We start from the raw sequence: 20,088 nt of genomic DNA, 5'->3' as shown, positions 1-20,088 counted from the left end.
AAACTATTAGTGATGTGTGTTTTGAATATGGATAAGTAATAGTAGTGTGTGGAAGAATAGCAACATGCCGAAAATAAGGTCACTGCAGAAGAAACAAATTCCTGGTACACGTGAATTCACCCTGGCAAGCAATCCATTCAAACCTTCTATGCTGAGTTTTCTCCGTGCTAAATATTTATACTTTTCTGCCTTCCATAGTTCCAAGAGAACATTATGGTCAGAAAAATTGCTGCAATTAGGAAGGGACACCAACCTCCTTGTGGTACCTTATTCAATACAGATGATAGATAAACGCCTTCAGAGATAGCAAAAAACAGAGTGAAGGGTAGTATAAGCAAAATATTTTGTGTAAACGATGTCCCGTGCACTATTTGTCATAGATTATCCTTCTAATATTCTCACCAGTGAAGGAAACAAGTTTTTCCATGCCCCAAAAGTCAATAAAAACAACATATTATCAATACAACAATCCAAAGGTTTCTATCTTCCTGTATTTTACATCACAACTGAGCATCAAGGGTTGGCACTTCCAAAGGAGCATGATCAATTCTTCTTAAAATTCGCCACAACCAAAACAACACCATCAAGACCAGTAACAATATAAGTAAGAAAAATAAAATATCTAACCATATATATGCTATTATTCTCCGCTGGTAATCCATAAGTGGTGACGTTTCAAGAGCTGATGCAAATTCAAGCAGCGAGCTAGCCAATGTTGTCAATTTGCTGTAAAACATTTGGTAGACAAACTTTGAATCTCAAATTCACCAAACAATGAGTACTATTAAATAGCTCTAATTATCTCCATATAGCCCAACTCACATATCCACTATCAAAACTGAAGTAAATTGAAAACGCTATCAAAACTTTTATCTCTTCCAAAACATAATTTAAAAACACATTGTGATATCTTGTCCATCTTTTACCTATCTAATGACAACCTAAAAATCACAAAACTTTGGTATTCTTCTTCTACAATGCCAAGATTTCAAATCATGATTCATACGTAGATAATCTACCATAAATTCCATAAATTTAAAAATGAATGCATATTTAAAACATGGTAAATGCTTAGAATTTTCATTATATACTGAATATCAGTACATTATGATATGAAATAAGGCAACATTTTTCATCCCTGTGGTGGAAAATAAGATTGAGGGAAGCAGCTAAGAGCCATGGACTGTTTTATGATTGAGAATGTTGCTGTAATCAATGCTTGACTGGCTACAATGGCTGCTAAAGTGGCAACAATGAACATTAACCAATACACAGGCTGTAGTATTGCTTTGTAAAATGTAGAGCCTATGTCCCTTGGGTTTTCTATCAAATAAGTCACTTGTCTCGTATATGTGATAAGCAGAGATTGGTAAACCAACACACAGAAAGCAAGCTGCAACGAAAAACCCAAATTTCTCATTATGGTACTAAAACTTGAGGATGAAGCACGCAGGTATGATGAAATACTAATAATTATGTCCTTGACATATAGCTTGGACCTGGATTGATTTCCTGTTGAAATGGCCCAAGTCTGCAAACATGGCCTCGGCACCTGGATCCAGTCAGAACAAAGCACTGATGTTAGTGTTTCTATTTGTATAGCTTTAACATAAATAATTGGGATGAAGTTATGAATTTTGTTTGAGAAAATCATTGGTAAACAGTTCCAAGTATACTATATGATAAAATGAGACACATATCATCATGCGAATAATCAATACCTGTTATACATAAGACTACACCTGCAAGCATCACCCATCCTTATTAGTGATATTCATGAAAGTAATAGTATATATAATATGGGTTGAATGCCTTGAATGCTCTAGGATAATATTTCACAATATTATACTGTCCTATCATGATGTTGGTCACGAACCAGGCAATCATTATGGGTGAGAACATGAAGCTAACTTTACTTGTACCGAGTACTTACACTCTAGATGAAACACCAATGTATTCAAAATGCTTCTGAGTACTCTAGGTGAAATTCATAGCACTCAGTGCCATTCATTTCGATATAAAGACAAAACATGATTTCCAACTATGAAAATCTGAATAATGAGGAACTGGTTATCAGAAATTATGTAGCTTTCCTAACATCCCATGGCATAAATATCCAACTGTGGATCCTCTTTCCAACAACTTAATTAGTCTTCTCACTTTTGGATTTGGGTACACCCTTGTATGGTGGTATCTTGATTGCAGATTCCCCGAATATTTAGGGGAGCAGTGAAATATTTGACATTATTTTTTATATCGATTGCAGATTCCCCAAATATTTGGAGGCGCAGTTAAATTTTTGACTAAGTGTTTTATCTGGATTGCAGATTCCCCAAATATTTAATAATCTGGCAGACATAAAAACCGTGAAATTTTTAACCGTGCCCATATCCTTGTCCATCCAATTGCCAAATATTTAGAAAATTGGCAATAAGATAAGCTCCAGGATATGGTCGTGGATGCTATTTTCCAGGCATTACATGGATACAACAAGAAGTCTTTACACCGGCTGGCGGGATGAAATGAATGGCAGATAGAGAAGATAACGTTTGATCATCTTGAAGGGGCAATGCAGAAAATATTCTGTTGACTTAGCCTGAGGATATTCACACTGATAGAGATACGTACAATTTGACATAATCTTTAAATGTTCAAATGAGTCATGAAAATAACTGAATCATTTTGAATAAGAATTATCGCTGTCTTTAATGAACTGTCCATATATATCAAAGCATTTCGAGGCCTACTAGAAGTGCACTCGAGAAATATATATGTATAGAAACACTGTTTTCTTTTTAATTGAAGTGAGGTTGGGTGTATTTCCATAACAATGTCTTCCCTGACGAAGTCCATGCAATTTGTGGTCAATTTATTCACTACCCATGTAATTATATCTCTAATTATCACCTCACTTCAGCTGAATTGCAAGGCAGCACTTGCAAATGCCAGAGTGGAGTCCTTTCTAGGATATCATGGAAATATTAGTTATGAGATATATGCTGGGTAAGTGCCATATCTATCCAAGGTAAAGTATATTTATTCATGAATAAATTCCATGTTCAAATGTAACAATAATTGAAAGTAACAAATTCAAAGTGCCAGATTTTTCACTGGAAAGAATATCTATTCATTAACACAAACATGTTCAAAAATAGCATGCATGAATTTGCTCCTGTTTGTAAATAAACAATTAGCTGTGTATTTATGCAAAGATTAAGAACATAACCAAAGAGTTCATAGCTTGTAGAATGTTCATAGCCTGTAGAATGCATGCTTATATGACAAAGAAAGATAGAAAAACATAAAAGATATACAACTATCTAATTGTTATGCACAGACTGTGAATATGTTTGAACAGAGTTTAATTTCTATGGATACTTTTTAAATTTGGTGACAATTGAAGCTAAAAATATTAAAGTCAAAATTGTTGCATGGAGAGTTCAAAATATGTAAAAGACTAGGAGCGAAAATTGTTATATGGAGTGCTTAAAGATGTGATTCTACCACTCTTATATTCTATTGGATGACCAATTAACTGCATGAAAATCTTTGTGTTTTCTTCATATTCATGCAGGTATGTGACAGTTAGTGAGGCCAATGGAAGAGAACTTTTCTACTATTTTGTGAAGTCAGAAAGTAATCCAGCAAATGATCCACTTCTTCTTTGGCTTGAGGGAGGTCCTGGTTGCACCGGTTTCACTGGATTTGTCTATGAGATTGGTCATCTATGGGAATTCTTGTTCTTATTGTCTGTTTCAATGCTCAAAGTTGCTATTTACTGAATGAATTTTGATCTTGTACATATTAAGTTTTCAAATTGTGTAATCTGGCCATGGGAATGGCTTGTTCAAATGGCTAACTGTAAGCTCACTTTTACCCATGTTGTTGGAATTGGCACCCAAAACCGAGTCAACTGCTGTTATAATTAGGCTTATGCAATTCTAAGATATCATTGTAAACCAAAGAATAACGGAAATCGATAAATTATGGATTTCATACTCTTGAAACATTACCTATTCATTGTTCAGCATTGATCTTGAAAAGATAATGCACTTGCCAGACTTGCAAGGCTAGGCAGGGTGGGAGGCTATTTTGATGGAATCCTTGTGTAGAGAAAAACAGAACATAATAGTGATTTTTAGAAATTTGTAAAATAAAATGATAGAGATCTTCTAATATTTATCCCAAAGTTTTTCTCCTATTGCAGGTCCAATGAGTTTTGATCTCAGTAACAATTCTGGGAGTTTGCCCATGCTCATCCCCAATCCACACTCTTGGACTAAGGTTGGCGTTCAAGGCTCCTGCCTTTGCCACTATGGTTATAATGAATGTTTTCAATTAGGGCACCAATTCTTTTTCCCTCTTTCAAACATTCGTCAAGTGAGCATACTAGATTATGTCACTGATAAAGCATCTCTGTTATCAAATTTTATGTTCTGTTGCTTTCATCACTTTGGAATTTGCCATTATTAAATTGTTTCTCATCCAACTTGGACTTAACTTGGATGCCACTGAATGTATAAATTTTTGTTGTAATGGATTAACCTTGAATGGTTTTGCACATGTAGGTCTCCAACATTCTTTTTGTTGATTCTCCAGTTGGGACTGGTTTTTCTTACTCCAATACAGCTACAGATTACAAGACTGGAGATTTTAAGGCTGCTTCAGATATACATACTTTCCTCATAAAGGTTTTCAGTTCTATCACGCTACAAAAAATTAGTTTACAAGTGTATAGATTTTTGTGAATCTCAGTACAGTTTATAATCTTGGATGTAGTGGTTTGAAGCATTCCCTGAGTTTCTATCTAATCCATTTTATGTCGGAGGGGAATCTTATTGTGGTATTAATATTCCAATGGTGGTACAGGAAATAGTAAATGGTAAAGCACACACGACCCATGTTTTGTTATTCAGTTGACTTCTTGGATTCTCTGTTTTTGGAATAGGCTGGAATTTCTTTGTGGCAGCAGGAGTCCTATAAGTTGATTTGAGGTTGCATTTCAGGAAAACATATGCTCTAGACATTGTATTTTTCTTAATACAATTTGTTTTATGATTGATACTTTGATGCTTGACCGTTGCAGCCTCTCTTTCTTGGCTATGACAGGAAATGAAGCAGGTATTAAACCAACCTTGAACATTAAGGTCAAAAATATTTGATAATAATTGAAATTCATAGCTTTCTTCATTCAGGCCTCTCCAAAATATGTTGGTGACTATGAACAGCGTTATGTTCGTTAGGAATTTTACTAGATGGTCTCATGGTCTGACTTCTTGCATGGCTAGTTTTTCAAGGTTATCTGGTTGGAAATGGGATGGCAGATGAAGTATTTGACAACTCAGAGGTGCCTTTTGCAGATGGAAAGGGACTTATTTCTGATGAATTATACCAGGTGTGTAACCTGCAACGTTAAAATAAGAGACCATGAAATCATAGGCACACCATGCTGTATGCATAATGCAACTTGAAATTTCCAATAAAAAGATTAAAAACATTTCATCTTGTCTCTGAATAAAACGAAGAATGAATGAAGAAAAGTTACCGGATAGTTTCCAAAGGACCCACTTCAGTTTTAGCCATGGCCACGGACAAAGCTCCACTGGTAAACTCTCTAAATGATCTGCCTTTGAATAAAGTCTACATGCATATCAAGATTAATAGGTGAGAGAAATTGGGATTCCCATATCAATATAAAGAGACAGAGCAGTCGGAGGGTCAACATTTTCTTCAAGTCCATGCAATTTGTGGTTAATTTATTCACTAACCATGTAATTATATCTCTAATTATCACCTCACTTCAGCTGAATTGCAAGGCAGCACCTGCAAATGCCAGAGTGGAGTCCTTTCTAGGATATCATGGCAATATTAGTTATGAGATATATGCTGGGTAAGTGCCATATCTATCCAAGGTAAAGTATATTTATTCATGAATAAAGTCCATGTTCAAATGTAACAATAATTGAAAGTAACAAATTCAAAGTGCCAGATTTTTCACTGGAAAGAATATTTATTCATTAACACAGTCATGTTCAAAAATAGCATGCATGAATTTGCTCCTGTTTGTAAATAAACAAATAGCTGTGTATTTATGCAAATATTAAGAACATAACCAAAGAGTTCATAGCTTGTAGAATGTTCATAGCTTGTAGAATGCATGCTTATATGACAAAGAAAGACAGAAAAACATAAAAGATATACAGATATCTAATTGTTATGCATAGACTGTGAATATGTTTGAACAGAGTTTAATTTATGGATACTTAATAAATTTGGTGACAATTGAAGCTAAAAAGTATTAAAGTCAAAATTGTTGCATGGAGAGTTCAAAATATGTAAAAGACTAGGGGCGAAAATTGTTATATGGAGTGCTTAAAGATGTGATTCTACCACTCTTATATTCTATTGGATGACCAATTAACTGCATGAAAGTCTGTGTTTTCTTCATATTCATGCAGGTATGTGACAGTTAGTGACGCCAATGGAAGAGAACTTTTCTACTATTTTGTGAAGTCAGAAAGTAATCCAGCAAATGATCCACTTCTTCTTTGGCTTGAGGGAGGTCCTGGTTGCACCGGTTTCACTGGATTTGTCTATGAGATTGTTTAGCTATGGGAATTCTTGCTCTTATTGTCTGTTTCAATGCTCAAAGTTGCTATTTACTGAATGAATTTTGATCTTGTACATATTAAGTTTTCAAATTGTGTAATCTGGCCATGGGAACGGCTTGTTCAAATGGCTAACTGTAAGCTCACTTTTACCCATGTTGTTGGAATTGGCACCCAAAACCGAGTCAACTGCTGTTATAATTAGGCTTATGCAATACTAAGATATCATTGTAAACCAAAGAATAACAGAAATCGATAAATTATGGATTTCATACTCTTGAAACATTACCTATTCATTGTTCAGCATTGATCGTGAAAAGATAATGCACTTGCCATACTTGCAAGGCTAGGCAGGGTAGGAGGCTATTTTGATGGAATCCTTGTGTAGAGAAAAACAGAACATAATAGTGAGTTTTAGAAATTTTTAAAATAAAATGATAGAGATCTTCTAATATTTATCCCAAAGTTTTTCTCCTATTATAGGTCCAATGAGTTTTGATCTCAGTAACAATTCTGGGAGTTTGCCCATGCTCATCCCCAATCCACACTCTTGGACTAAGGTTGGCGTTCAAGGCTCCTGCCTCTGCCACTATGGTTATAATGAATGTTTTCAATTAGGGCACCAATTTTTTTTCCCTCTTTCAAACATTCGTCAAGTGAGCATACTAGATTATGTCACTGATAAAGCATCTCTGTTATCAACTTTTATGTTCCGTTGCTTTCATCACTTTGGAATTTGCCATTATTAAATTGTTTCTCATCCAACTTGGACTTAACTTGGATGCCACTGAATGTATAAATTTTTGTTGTAATGGATTAACCTTGAATGGTTTTGCACATGTAGGTCTCCAACATTCTTTTTGTTGATTCTCCAGTTGGGACTGGTTTTTCTTACTCCAATACAGCTACAGATTACAAGACTGGAGATTTTAAGGCTGCTTCAGATATACATACTTTCCTCATAAATGTTTTCAGTTCTATCACGCTACAAAAAATTAGTTTACAAGTGTATAGATTTTTGTGAATCTCAGTACAATTTATAATCTTGGATGTAGTGGTTTGAAGCATTCCCTGAGTTTCTATCTAATCCATTTTATGTCGGAGGGGAATCTTATTGTGGTATTAATATTCCAATGGTGGTACAGGAAACAGTAAATGGTAAAGCAACACACGACCCATGTTTTGTTATTCAGTTGACTTCTTGGATTCTCTGTTTTTGGAATAGGCTGGAATTTCTTTGTGGCAGCAGGAGTCCTATAAGTTGATTTGAGGTTGCATTTCAGGAAAACATATGTTCTAGACATTGTATTTTTCTTAATACAATTTGTTTTATGATTGATACTTTGATGCTTGACCGTTGCAACCTCTCTTTCTTGGCTATGACAGGAAATGAAGCAGGTATTAAACCAACCTTGAACATTAAGGTCAAAACTCTTTGCTAATAATTGAAATTCATAGCTTTCTTCATTCAGGCCTCTCCAAAATATGTTGGTGACTATGAACAACGTTATGTTCGTTAGGAATTTTACTAGATGGTCTCATGGTCTGACTTCTTGCATGGCTAGTTTTTCAGGGTTATCTGGTTGGAAATGGGATGGCAGATGAAGTATTTGACAACTCAGAGGTGCCTTTTGCAGATGGAAAGGGACTTATTTCTGACGAATTATACCAGGTGTGTACCCTGCAACGTTAAAATAAGAGACCATGAAATCATAGGCACACCATGCTGTCTGCATAATGCAACTTGAAATTTCCAATAAAAAGATTAAAAACATTTCATCTTGTCTCTGAATAAAACGAAGAATGAATGAAGAAAAGTTACCGGATAGTTTCCAAAGGACCCACTGCAGTTTTAGCCATGGCCCCAGACAAAGCTCCACTGGTAAACTCTCTAAATGATCTGCCTTTGAATAAAGTCTGCATGCATATCAAGATTAATAGGTGAGAGAAATTGGGATTCCCATATCAATATAAAGAGACAGAGCAGTCGGAGGGTCAGCATTTTCTTCAAGTCCATGCAATTTGTGGTTAATTTATTCACTACCCATGTAATTATATCTCTGATTATCACCTCACTTCAGCTGAATTGCAAGGCAGCACCTGCAAATGCCAGAGTGGAGTCCTTTCCAGGATATCATGGCAATATTAGTTATGAGATATATGCTGGGCAAGTGCCATATCTATCCAAGGTAAAGTATATTTATTCATGAATAAAGTCCATGTTCAAATGTAACAATAATTGAAAGTAACAAATTCAAAGTGCCAGATTTTTCACTGGAAAAAATATTTATTCATTAACACAGTCATGTTCAAAAATAACATGCATGAATTTGCTCCTGTTTGTAAATAAACAATTAGCTGTGTATTTATGCAAAGATTAAGAACATAACCAAAGAGTTCATAGCTTGTAGAATGCATGCTTATATGACAAAGAAAGACAGAAAAACATAAAAGATATACAGATATCTAATCGTTATGCACAGACTGTGAATATGTTTGAACAGAGTTTAATTTCTATGGATACTTAATAAATTTGGTGACAATTGAAGCTAAAAAATATTAAAGTCAAAATTGTTGCATGGAGGGTTCAAAATATGTAAAAGACTAGGAGCGAAAATTGTTATATGGAGTGCTTAAAGATGTGATTCTACCACTCTTATATTCTATTGGATGACCAATTAACTGCATGAGAGTCTTTGTGTTTTCTTCATATTCATGCAGGTATGTGACAGTTAGTGAGGCCAATAGAAGAGAACTTTTCTACTATTTTGTGAAGTCAGAAAGTAATCCAGCAAATGATCCACTTCTTCTTTGTCTTGAGGGAGGTCCTGGTTGCACCGGTTTCACTGGATTTGTCTATGAGATTGGTCAGCTATGGGAATTCTTGCTCTTATTATCTGTTTCAATGCTCAAAGTTGCTATTTACTGAATGAATTTTGATCTTGTACATATTAAGTTTTCAAATTGTGTAATCTAGCCATGGGAACGGCTTGTTCAAATGGCTAACTGTAAGCTCACTTTTACCCATGTTGTTGGAATTGGCACCCAAAACTGAGTCAACTGCTGTTATAATTAGGCTTATGCAATACTAACATTGTAAACCAAAGAATAACGGAAATCGATAAATTATGGATTTCATACTCTTGAAACATTACCTATTCATTGTTCAGCATTGATCTTGAAAAGCTAATGCACTTGCCAGACTTGCAAGGCTAGGCAGGGTGGGAGGCTATTTTGATGGAATCCTTGTGTAGAGAAAAACAGAACATAATAGTGATTTTTAGAAATTTGTAAAATAAAATGATAGAGATCTTCTAATATTTATCCCAAAGTTTTTCTCCTATTGCAGGTCCAATGAGTTTTGATCTCAGTAACAATTCTGGGAATTTGCCCACGCTCATCCCCAATCCACACTCTTGGACTAGGTTGGCGTTCAAGGCTCCTGCCTCTGCCACTATGGTTATAATGAAATGTTTTCAGTTAGGGCACCAATTCTTTTTCCCTCTTTCAAACATTCGTCAAGTGAGCATACTAGATTATGTCACTGATAAAGCATCTCTGTTATCAACTTTTATGTTCTGTTGCTTTCATCACTTTGGAATTTGCCATTATTAAATTGTTTCTCATCCAACTTGGACTTAACTTGGATGCCACTGAATGTATAAATTTTTGTTGTAATGGATTAACCTTGAATGTTTTTGCACATGTAGGTCTCCAACATTCTTTTTGTTGATTCTCCAGTTGGGACTGGTTTTTCTTACTCCAATACAGCTACAGATTACAAGACTGGAGATTTTAAGGATGCTTCAGATATACATACTTTCCTCATAAAGGTTTTTAGTTCTATCACGCTACAAAAAATTAGTTTACAAGTGTATAGATTTTTGTGAATCTCAGTACAATTTATAATCTTGGATGTAGTGGTTTGAAGCATTCCCTGAGTTTCTATCTAATCCATTTTATGTCGGAGGGGAATCTTATTGTGGTATTAATATTCCAATGGTGGTACAAGAAATAGTAAATGGTAAAGCACACACGACCCATGTTTTGTTATTCAGTTGACTTCTTGGATTCTCTGTTTTTGGAATAGGCTGGAATTTCTTTGTGGCAGCAGGAGTCCTATAAGTTGATTTGAGGTTGCATTTCAGGAAAACATATGTTCTAGACATTGTATTTTTCTTAATACAATTTATTTTATGATTGATACTTTGATGCTTGACCATTGGAACCTCTCTTTCTTGGCTATGACAAGAAATGAAGCAGGTATTAAACCAACCTTGAATATTAAGGTCAAAACTCTTTGCTAATAATTGAAATTCATAGCTTTCTTCATTCAGGCCTCTCCAAAATATGTTGGTGACTATGAATAGCGTTATGTTCATTAGGAATTTTACTAGATGGTCTCATGGTCTGACTTCTTGCATGGCTAGTTTTTCAGGGTTATCTGGTTGGAAATGGGATGGCAGATGAAGTACTTGACAACTCAGAGGTGCCTTTTGCAGATGGAAAGGGACTTATTTCTGACGAATTATACCAGGTGTGTACCCTGCAACGTTAAAATAAGAGACCATGAAATCATAGGCACACCATGCTGTCTGCATAATGCAATTTGAAATTTCCAATAAAAAGATTAAAAACGAAGAATGAATGAAGAAAAGTTACCGGATAGTTTCCAAAGGACCCACTGCAGTTTTAGCCATGGCCCCGGACAAAGCTCCACTGGTGAACTCTCTAAATGATCTGCCTTTGAATAAAGTCTACATGCATATCAAGATTAATAGGTGAGAGAAATTGGGATTCCCATATCAATATAAAGAGACAGAGCAGTCGGAGGGTCAACATTTTCTTCAAGTAAAATTTACTGCGGTGGGTTTAGTATGAAATTCTCTCTACTCGGTTCAGTAAATAATACTTAAATCATTGGGATTGAAATTTGAAATTGAGGATCTCCAATGTTCTACTCTGGAGTCTGTACCAAGGGTAGAAAAGCATACTTACTTGGAATGCTTTGCACAGATCAGAAGCCTGAAAATTTTCTTTGCTGGGTAGTTTGTCTAACTTTGCCTCCATACTTTTCATAATTAAGGGATCCATGGTGCTCAGAGCCAATAGCTCTATGACTTGAAGTTATGGGATTTTCACACCCCACCTCAAGTATGGACTGTTAATCTCAGAAACCCAAATGCCATAGAGGAGACCCACAATACCCATTGCCCGCCTGCATGGTGCCATTCGACCCTTGCTCGGCAACCCCAGACGAACCACATTGCGCTCAACAGCATTCGGCTCTAGGAATCCGTTCCCCGCCTGCGTCGAGAGGTCCTTCGAAACAGCCGTGGATTGCAAGGATTGACATCGCAGAGAATTGAACCTGAAACCTCTGCGTTTGCCGTGAAACACAGACGAGGACTTGAGGAAGATTGGGACCGATACATTCGAGCAAGTGCTCGGGGAAGGAAGCAGTTGATGTTGTGGCGAAGCCGCCGCTTTGATCGACATTACAGAGTCCCGATAGTTGAACCGTCTTCTATAAATTGTTACCAAACTCTCAACTCAACAATGGAGATCTGCCAGTTGCGATTCTTATAACGTTTCGGTGGAATCAATCCGATGGCTGAAACAATTTTAATCGTCTAACAACTAAATCAAGCGCTCACAAATGGACACGTAACCTCAAAGGAGAGTTGGTTTCAGAGGGGAACGCCTTACGGCGTAAATATATAAATTTTAATAATAATATATATACATTATATTAAAACTAAATAATAATAATATATATATATTTTCATGACTTGCGAGAGGAGAGAGAATGGTAAGCATGTTAAGCTCGATACGATCCTAGTCGTTGATGAGTATGATCTGACGGTCACCGAGTGGGAAACAATTGGTGATTTAGTTATTTCGAGAGACCCGATCCATAGGGTTTTTAAAGTCGATTTAAAAAAAAAGGACCGTACAGAACCACCTATGTTTTCTTCATACGAAAGGGACTTATTATGATAGTGTCAAGGGAGGACACTCTAAAGAGGGGCGGGGTAAGTATTGATTAGCTTAATATTTTATTTTATTTTATTTATTTTATTATTTAGTATTTGTTTTATTTATATTATGTTAATTCGTATATATTTTTGTATTTAATTTATTATATTTGATTTATATTTATATTTATTTATTGTTAGAATTATTTTGATAATTTGAATTTTATATTTTAATTATTTGAATTTTGATTTTTAATTTTTAAATTATTAAACTAATAATTATAACTTATTATTGTAATTATTAATTTAAAATTAGGATTTTAATTTTTTATTTAATATAATAATAATTTTTTACAAGTTACAATGATTACAAACTTTATGCAAGGTAAAGATGAAGATTTGAGTGAGCGAGTGATTTTTGGCCATAAAAATCATGATAGGAAGTCATATGATGATGGAGGTGCAAGGCAAAATCAACAAAAAAAAGCCAAGTTCTAATTGGGAACAAATCAAGCATTAACATCCGACTCCGATTGGGATGATGCTTCCCTGCGAGGCATCAAGAACTGTAGACTACATGCCTTCGTATTAGGCATGAAGTCGTCTCATGAGGAAGATGAAACTCAAAAACCTAATGCAATAGAAGGAAAATTTATTTACATCTTAAAGTCTCAGTTGACCAATAACAAAAATGAAACCAAGATAACTCACATGAGGCCCTAGTACATAAGGATTAACGAGTTCAAGGATTATTCACATATATAAGACATTGGTTTGTATATTTAGTGTATTGAGGTAAATGTGATAATTATTAGGGCACATTGATCGTAAATTAGTACATGTCTCATTCTTCATAAGAACATTTGACACAATATACAAGTCATACATGCTTACAATTAATGATCAATAAATTGCATAAATCATATTACTAATAAAGATTCATAAGAATGACTTTCATTTGGAATAAGGTTTTATTGAAACTATGGAGACTAGTTATTAGGGATTTTGTTTCCCGTTTGATATGAAGTTGACATTGTTTTTTTTTTTTCTAACAAGGTCGGGTAGTTGATATATTACCAAAAGCTTTGTTGGAGCAAGCTCCTATTACAAACGACTGTAAAATGATAAACATCTAAGCCATGAGATAGGAACATAGTCTCTTCTCCTAGGCTAGTGTTCAAGACTTCATGTATTTTTATGAGTATTCTAGTGTACTGCCTAACAAACTGACCTACTAGAAAGAGAAATTTACATGTCATGGATTATCTGACAGTTTTTCATGGCTTGTAGACTGTTTGCTCCTGAGTTCGCTGGTTCTTCTTTTCATAATTGACCGAGTTCTCTCCTTCATTGCTTGTGTTGTTGTTTTTGTAATATGCCATTGTGATTCCATTTGGTTTGTTTTCTTGTTCTTCCTTTGGCTTTGCGTATTGCTCCTTGTTTTGCTGTGCTTCCTTGAATTTGTATTGTCTGAGGTACTTCTTCTTCTGCTGATGTTGACTGCTTTCCTTTTGTCGTACACGGGAACCATTGGATATAGGAGATCAACGAACGAGGTTATCAGATTACTAGCAACCAAGATTAAGTCGCATAGTTCGGAATCATGGGATGGATGGTGGAGATTAAGCAAAGGCGTTGGTGGAAGAGGAGTCTGGAGGAATCGTCGCAGCTGTTGATGGTTGAAATCTACGGTCATCAGGCGTGAACAAGTCCGAACGATAACCAAGGAGAGAGGCAGGTTTATAAACAGAGATGGTATTTCGGGTGGGGTAAAAACCGTGAGTGGTAAAAAGGGGGGGTCGCCCGATTCCATTGACCGGGCGACACGTAGCAGCGGAGGAGAGAGAGAAAACCGCTTTTCGAGCAGGTAATCTCCGGGCTTGATGTCGTCCCGATATCAATGTGAACTGTTAGATCCATTGAGGACAGATCGACGATGGAGGAGAGTCGCACAAGTTTGGATGGTCAGGCTGATCGACAACCGTTGGATCGAGCGCCAGATCAACGATCCAGATTTGATTAGAGATCAGAGAGAGGAGAGAATACCGCTGTGGAAATGGCTTGGGAGAGTGGACTCGACAATAGTTATAGATGCGAATGAATGTTTTTTTGAAGTCCGGTTTAAGCACTCGGTCATGTTTTTCCTTTGTATTTCGATAGAAATGAGGTCCCAGAGAACGACAGAATTGAAGGAGGACCGAAATCTGGACATAATAGTCAAGGAGGAGGGTTGAGGTAAAGGGAGGGGTAGATGGGAGGCATGGATGCTCAGAGGGGCTTTATGCTGCAATGGGTCACTGAGTGGAGGGGGTGAAGGGAATGAAGGGATACGGGGTGAGCGAGCTAGGCAAGAAGAGGAGAGAGGGCTTAAAATGAAGTCTGCACGCTGAATAGAGGGAACACTGTGGGCTATTATAGAAGGCATGAAGGGGCTTTGAGACTAAAGTAGCATTATACTAACATGGAAGGTGAATATTTCTTCACTGAGGTTGCTTCTGTGATTTTTGTGAATGCACCCTCTGTTCTTATAGTGCTTCAATGCAGCCCGAAACCTGCCTTCGATGAAATAGTTGCAACGTGGTTCTTGTGACCATGATTGCAATATTCCTTGCTGCTGTTACTGATACTAGAGTCTGAAGTTTCATGGATTTTCCTTCACATTCCCATGATTTCCTGGCTATTACTGCAATGATGTGTCCTTTGTTGCTTTTTGACTATTGTTTTTTGATTTATTGCTTTTATCCTTGTGATTTTTCCTTGATGTTGGTGAGCTTTATACTTGTGATTTTTGCTGCTCATTAAGGAACAGAGTTGTGATATTCTTCCTGGTTTTCACGAACACACCCTTCATTTTTTTCCACTACTTGGTTTGCAAAATAATCCACCTATTGATTGTGAATTCTCAAGACATGTCTGAAGATTACATTGCCAGAGCCTTCCAAGTTCTTCCTGATTCTTCTAAGAATTCTGTTCATGAACTCATTGCTTGGATTTTTGTTTCTTGCCATTGCCTCTATTATTATGGCTGAGTCTCCTATTATGATAGGATTTTTAATTTCTCCTTTTTTATTATTATTCTTGTTCCCATCAGCAAGCTGTATGCTTCTGCCTTATTATTTGAGATTTGTCCCATTCCCCATTCATATGTGACATTTTCTTTCCCATCAGGATCTAGGATTATTACCCCTGCCCCTGCCTTTCCTGGGTTATGCTTTGAGGCCCCATCAAAGTATAGACAATATCTATTATGATTTTTCCTCCAGTTTGTCAGTTCCTCTTCACTCATTCTTATTTTCCATATATTTCTTGAGTTTATCTTCGTATGTCCTTTTTGTCCATTATTATTTATTATGGCTTTGCTGAGCCAATCTCGCTCATCATGTTGAAGAGTGTTATAATCTATTGGTGCTGTTCCTTTGACATTGAGGATTTTAGAAGTTAATCCCCACGTTTTTGAGAGGGTATTCCCTATCCTTGGAATTTGATTTTTGAAAATGCACTTATTTCATGTCAACCAAATTTGACAACATAGAACTACTGGAATGCACTTCCATATTCTCTGAATTTTGACTTTCTTCTTTGTTGTATATGGATAGGCTTTCTCAAGGGTCTGAAGAAAATCCACAAGGGCTTTTCAAAATTTATTCTTATTTCCAATGGACTTATCAGCTGCTACCAACATTATTTGGAAAAGGTGCATTCTTGGAATAAGTGCTGAATATTTTCTTAAGCCTGCATGCATAATGGGCATCGAGTTGGACCTTAAAAGCCTTTTTTAAAGTTATCACTGATCAATATTCTCCCTTTTAAAAGAGTCCAGATGAAAATTTTGATCTTAGGCAGACTTTCTGATTTCCATGCTATTTTCCAAGAATGCTAGTCTTGTTGATTTGGTTGTTCCTGAAGGAGTCTATATCCAGTCCTAACTGTGTAATGTCCACTGCTTGGGTCCCAGATATAAGCATCTTCCTCATCAAAGTGGATTGGCGCTGCCCCTTTTAGGAGTTGCCTGATTTTGCTCCATTGCCCTTCCAGATTTGTCGGAATTGCTAAGGTTTTCAAATCTTGCCACTCCTTTAGAGAGATAGAGTGTAAAGTATCGAAACCTTTACCTTTCATCCACTCTTCTATGTCTTCAATTTCTGGATGAGTCTACAGTGATTCTTTTCCCATGATTCTGTCCTCCCAAATTGAAATTGTTTTTCCATTGCCTGGTATTTTAGAAATATATCTATTCATTAACAGAATTGTTTTTTTTAACTAGCTTCCATACTTGGGTACATTGTCTTTTTGGGATATTTCTATTAAGCAGTCTTTTCTTGGTGCCATTCATATATTTTGATATAAGAGTCTTTTTCCACCAGCTCTCTTTTCTTGTAATTAGTCTCCATACTATTTTCATTCCTAGTGCTACATTCATAAGCCTAGGTATCCATATTGATAGGCCTCCTTGTTCATAAGGTAGTACTACTTGCTCCCACCTGACCAGGCTAAATTTTTTGTTTTCTTGCTTCCCCCCCTGCCACAAAAAGCTTCTTAAGATTAGATCCATTTGTTTGGGCACTTGCTGGGGCCATGATTATATCATATTGGTAGATAGGTAGTGCTGCAAGGAGTGATTTGATTAGTATTATCCTTCCAGCCATATTTAGTCACATCATACCCTAGCTTTGTATTTTGTTTTTCATTTTTTCAATTTGTTTAGTCCATATTTCTGTCTTCATGTTCTCTTTTGAGATTGGAAGTCCCAGATAAAAGAAGTGTGTCCATTTTTCCTGTACAGGGATGTCTAAGATTTGTGATATCATTTGTACAGTTCTGGGAGGGGTATTCCATCCATATATCCTGCATTTTTTATTGTTTAATAGCCCACCTGAAACCTGCAAAAAATCATCCAAAACTTTTTTGAACCTCCTTGCTATTATTGTTGATGCCCCTCCCAGCAGCAATGTGTCATCAACAAAGAGTGAGTGGTTTATTATTTTTACTCCTTTTGCTATTCTGATCCCTGTGATATTTCTTTCCTTTCTTTGATTTTCCAGAGCCCTGCTTAATGTTTCTGCCATTATAATATATAGGAAGGGGGAGAGAGGACAACCTTGCCTAAGGCCTCTTGTGCTTTGAAAGAAGTCACTGGGCCTTCCATTTATGAGGGGGGCAATCCATGGAGTAGAAATGCATGCCTGTATGACTTCCATTATTTCTCTTGAGAAACCAAGTTTTTGGAGGACAACCATTAGATATGGATGACTGACCCTGTCAAATGCATTTGCCATATCTAGTTTGATTATGAGGCCTTTTTCTTGCCTTAGCATACTAGAGTGTACCGCTTCTTGTATAATAATTACATTATCTATGATTTGTCTGTTGGGCATGAATCCTCCTTGATTTTCAGATATGATTATTGGAAGTACTTCCTTGATTCTATTTGCAATTATTTTTGTTATTATATTATATGATGAATTGCAAAGAGAGATAGGGCGAAACCTATTGAAATTTGAGGGGTTTGGTTCCTTTGGGATTAGAGCAAGATAGGAGGATTTTGTGTTGCTCCTATTTTTTTTTGAAAACATTCTTCACCATTCTTGAAAAATCCTTTCTGATGGTATACCAATGAAATCTGTAGAATGCTATTGTGAAACCATCCGGCCCTGGGGCTTTGTCCAGATGCAGGCTCCATATGGACGCCACTACCTCTTCTTCTGTGGGATCCTTTCACATTGTTGCATTTTGATCCTTTTTTTTGTGTGCTTTAAGAAGTCTTCACTTTCAACCATTTCTTCGTTGGATGAAAGTAAGTTTTTAAAGTGCTAACAGACTGCTTTGTTTAGTTCCTCCGCTCCTTTGACCTCTTGGCTTTCGACTTAAATTTTTTCTATTTGGTTTCTTTCTCTTCTTATCTTCATTGTATTGTGGAAAAATGATGTGTTTTTGTCCCCTACCTTGAGCCACAAACTTCTGAATTTAAATCTTTCCTCTTCTTCTTCTTTCCTATTTTCCTATATATTTCCCAAAAGATTTCCTTCTCTCTTAGATAATATTGCTTGCTTTCTTCTTTGCTTTCTTTTTCAATTTGCATGCTGTCCATTTTCTGTTGTTACTTTTTTTTTTTCATTTGCTCTTGCCCATTCCTTTAATTTGATTCTTGTAGTTTTTAATTTTGTTTCCCAAATATACTATGATGATCCTATTACTGTTGACTCCCATGCTTCCTTGACTAATTCGCTGATTTCTCTGTTGTTGTCCCAAATTGAGCTGTATCTAAATGGGAGCGGACCCTGGTTTTCCATTTTGCCCATGACTATTATCATCGGTTTATGGTCAGATGCTGTGGTATGTAAAATTTTTGATTTTATGGAGCTGTGCACTGCTGCTATGTTTTCTTGTATCATAATTCTATCCAACGTTTCTTTTATGTTACTTTTGCCCACTCTTTTATTGCTCCAAGTGTATTTTCCGTTGCTTGGCGGGATATCTATCAAATTGTGCTGTTCCATTATTTCTTCTAGAATATCCTTGGATGGGTCTATGTGATATGTTCCTCCAAACTTTTCTTCTATGCTTCTTACCAAATTTAAATCTCCTCCTAGTGTTATTTTCCCAGCTTGCACTTCTTTTAGTGCTTCTTTTATGGGGGCCCATCATTGCTCTTTTTCCTTGTAGTGATTTGGGGTGTATACATTTATGACACTGTACTTCTCTTTTGTACTGATTCGCAATTAGATCTGTTTGGATCCAGTGCTGATATTTTTTATATTTTATTAATTCCCAAGTTCCTTTTTTCCATATTGTGCATATACCACCTGACGCTCCTGTTGTTTGTATTGCTTCCCCTTCATATTTTCTGAATTTTTTTTGATATTTTTAGTTTCTTGGCTATTTGTTTTTGTCTCTTGAATCATAAGGAAGTCTGGGTTTTCTTTTGCCAGAATGTCTCTTGTGGCATTTTCTTTGATGGACGATCCCATTCCTTTGCAATTCTAGGAGACCACTATCATTATTTGCTTATTGAGTGGTGCATGGCTCCTTTCCCTCTTTGATGGCTTTCTTCATTGTTTCCCGTACTCCTTACTAAGAAGGTTTCCATAGGTTGCTGTGTTCCTAATTCCATTTCCTTTGTTGCTACTTCATCCCTGATTTCTTTGTTTGTCTTTCTTCCTGATTTTTTTTGGTATTCTACATTTGGGGTTACTTCCTTTGATTGCTTTCTGGTTAGGATTATGTCTACTGGGGGGGGGGGGGAGGGGTATGAGTGTTTGATATCAGAGGGGATGAGGGGGGGTTGGGGGTATGTTGTGGGGATCTGGATCTTGGTCTAGGGGATGGGGGGGGGGGGTGGAGCTGAAGGATCCAGAGGCTCAAAAGGGTTGGGGCTAGCAAGAAGGTTATTAAATTTTGGTGATGAAGGATGGAGATCAGAGGATGTGGAGGGCTACAAGGAAGATATATTTGGTTGTTTGTGGACTGTCTTCTTTCTTTTAACCTGTTCCCATTTGTTTTTC

The 20,088-nt window shown here is 36.3% G+C and overlaps 2 protein-coding genes across 4 annotated transcripts; one reads left to right on the top strand and one right to left on the bottom strand.

The window, feature by feature from the left end:
• Positions 1-1,076: 1,076 nt before the first annotated feature.
• Positions 1,077-12,318, bottom strand: LOC149238496 (potassium transporter 26-like). 3 transcript variants are annotated; one of them, XM_089373048.1, is made up of 6 exons: positions 11,607-12,318; positions 11,271-11,365; positions 8,431-8,708; positions 5,546-5,640; positions 1,500-1,552; positions 1,077-1,393 (listed from the first exon to the last, which is right to left on the bottom strand). In XM_089373048.1, the coding sequence occupies exons 3-6, from the start codon at positions 8,529-8,531 to the stop codon at positions 1,133-1,135; spliced, it is 510 nt and encodes a 169-aa protein (XP_089229174.1). In that variant the 5' UTR covers positions 8,532-8,708; positions 11,271-11,365; positions 11,607-12,318; the 3' UTR covers positions 1,077-1,132. The 3 variants fall into 3 exon arrangements, with proteins under 3 accessions (XP_089229174.1, XP_089229176.1, XP_089229175.1); XM_089373050.1 differs by having other exon boundaries at positions 8,431-8,525; XM_089373049.1 differs by lacking the exons at positions 11,271-11,365; positions 11,607-12,318 and having other exon boundaries at positions 8,431-11,260.
• Positions 8,624-11,166, top strand: LOC149238497 (serine carboxypeptidase 1-like). The gene is made up of 6 exons (XM_089369579.1): positions 8,624-8,775; positions 9,330-9,475; positions 9,958-10,067; positions 10,319-10,441; positions 10,530-10,613; positions 11,047-11,166. The coding sequence occupies exons 1-6, from the start codon at positions 8,624-8,626 to the stop codon at positions 11,164-11,166; spliced, it is 735 nt and encodes a 244-aa protein (XP_089225705.1).
• Positions 12,319-20,088: the final 7,770 nt, after the last annotated feature.

This window comes from Pinus tabuliformis, chromosome 8 (assembly GCF_031772625.1).
Source record: "Pinus tabuliformis cultivar Carrire ecotype Pingquan chromosome 8, CPIR1, whole genome shotgun sequence".
NCBI classification, from domain to species: domain Eukaryota; kingdom Viridiplantae; phylum Streptophyta; class Pinopsida; order Pinales; family Pinaceae; genus Pinus; species Pinus tabuliformis.
Note: the sequence above shows the minus strand (reverse complement) of the source record. Positions and strands in the feature narration are given on the sequence as shown.

Excerpts from the sequence above, each read along its gene's own strand:
- LOC149238497 (XM_089369579.1), top strand. The coding sequence starts at position 8,624 with ATGCAATTTGTGGTTAATTTATTCACTACCCATGTAATTATATCTCTG. Across the intron at positions 9,476-9,957 it reads TGGATTTGTCTATGAGATTG|GTCCAATGAGTTTTGATCTC; the intron begins GTCAGCTATGGG and ends CTCCTATTGCAG. Across the intron at positions 10,068-10,318 it reads CTCCTGCCTCTGCCACTATG|GTCTCCAACATTCTTTTTGT; the intron begins GTTATAATGAAA and ends TTGCACATGTAG.
- LOC149238496 (XM_089373048.1), bottom strand. The coding sequence starts at position 8,531 with ATGCAGACTTTATTCAAAGGCAGATCATTTAGAGAGTTTACCAGTGGA. Across the intron at positions 5,641-8,430 it reads GGTCCTTTGGAAACTATCCG|ACTTTATTCAAAGGCAGATC; the intron begins GTAACTTTTCTT and ends ATATGCATGTAG. Across the intron at positions 1,394-1,499 it reads TCAACAGGAAATCAATCCAG|CTTGCTTTCTGTGTGTTGGT; the intron begins GTCCAAGCTATA and ends TTTTCGTTGCAG.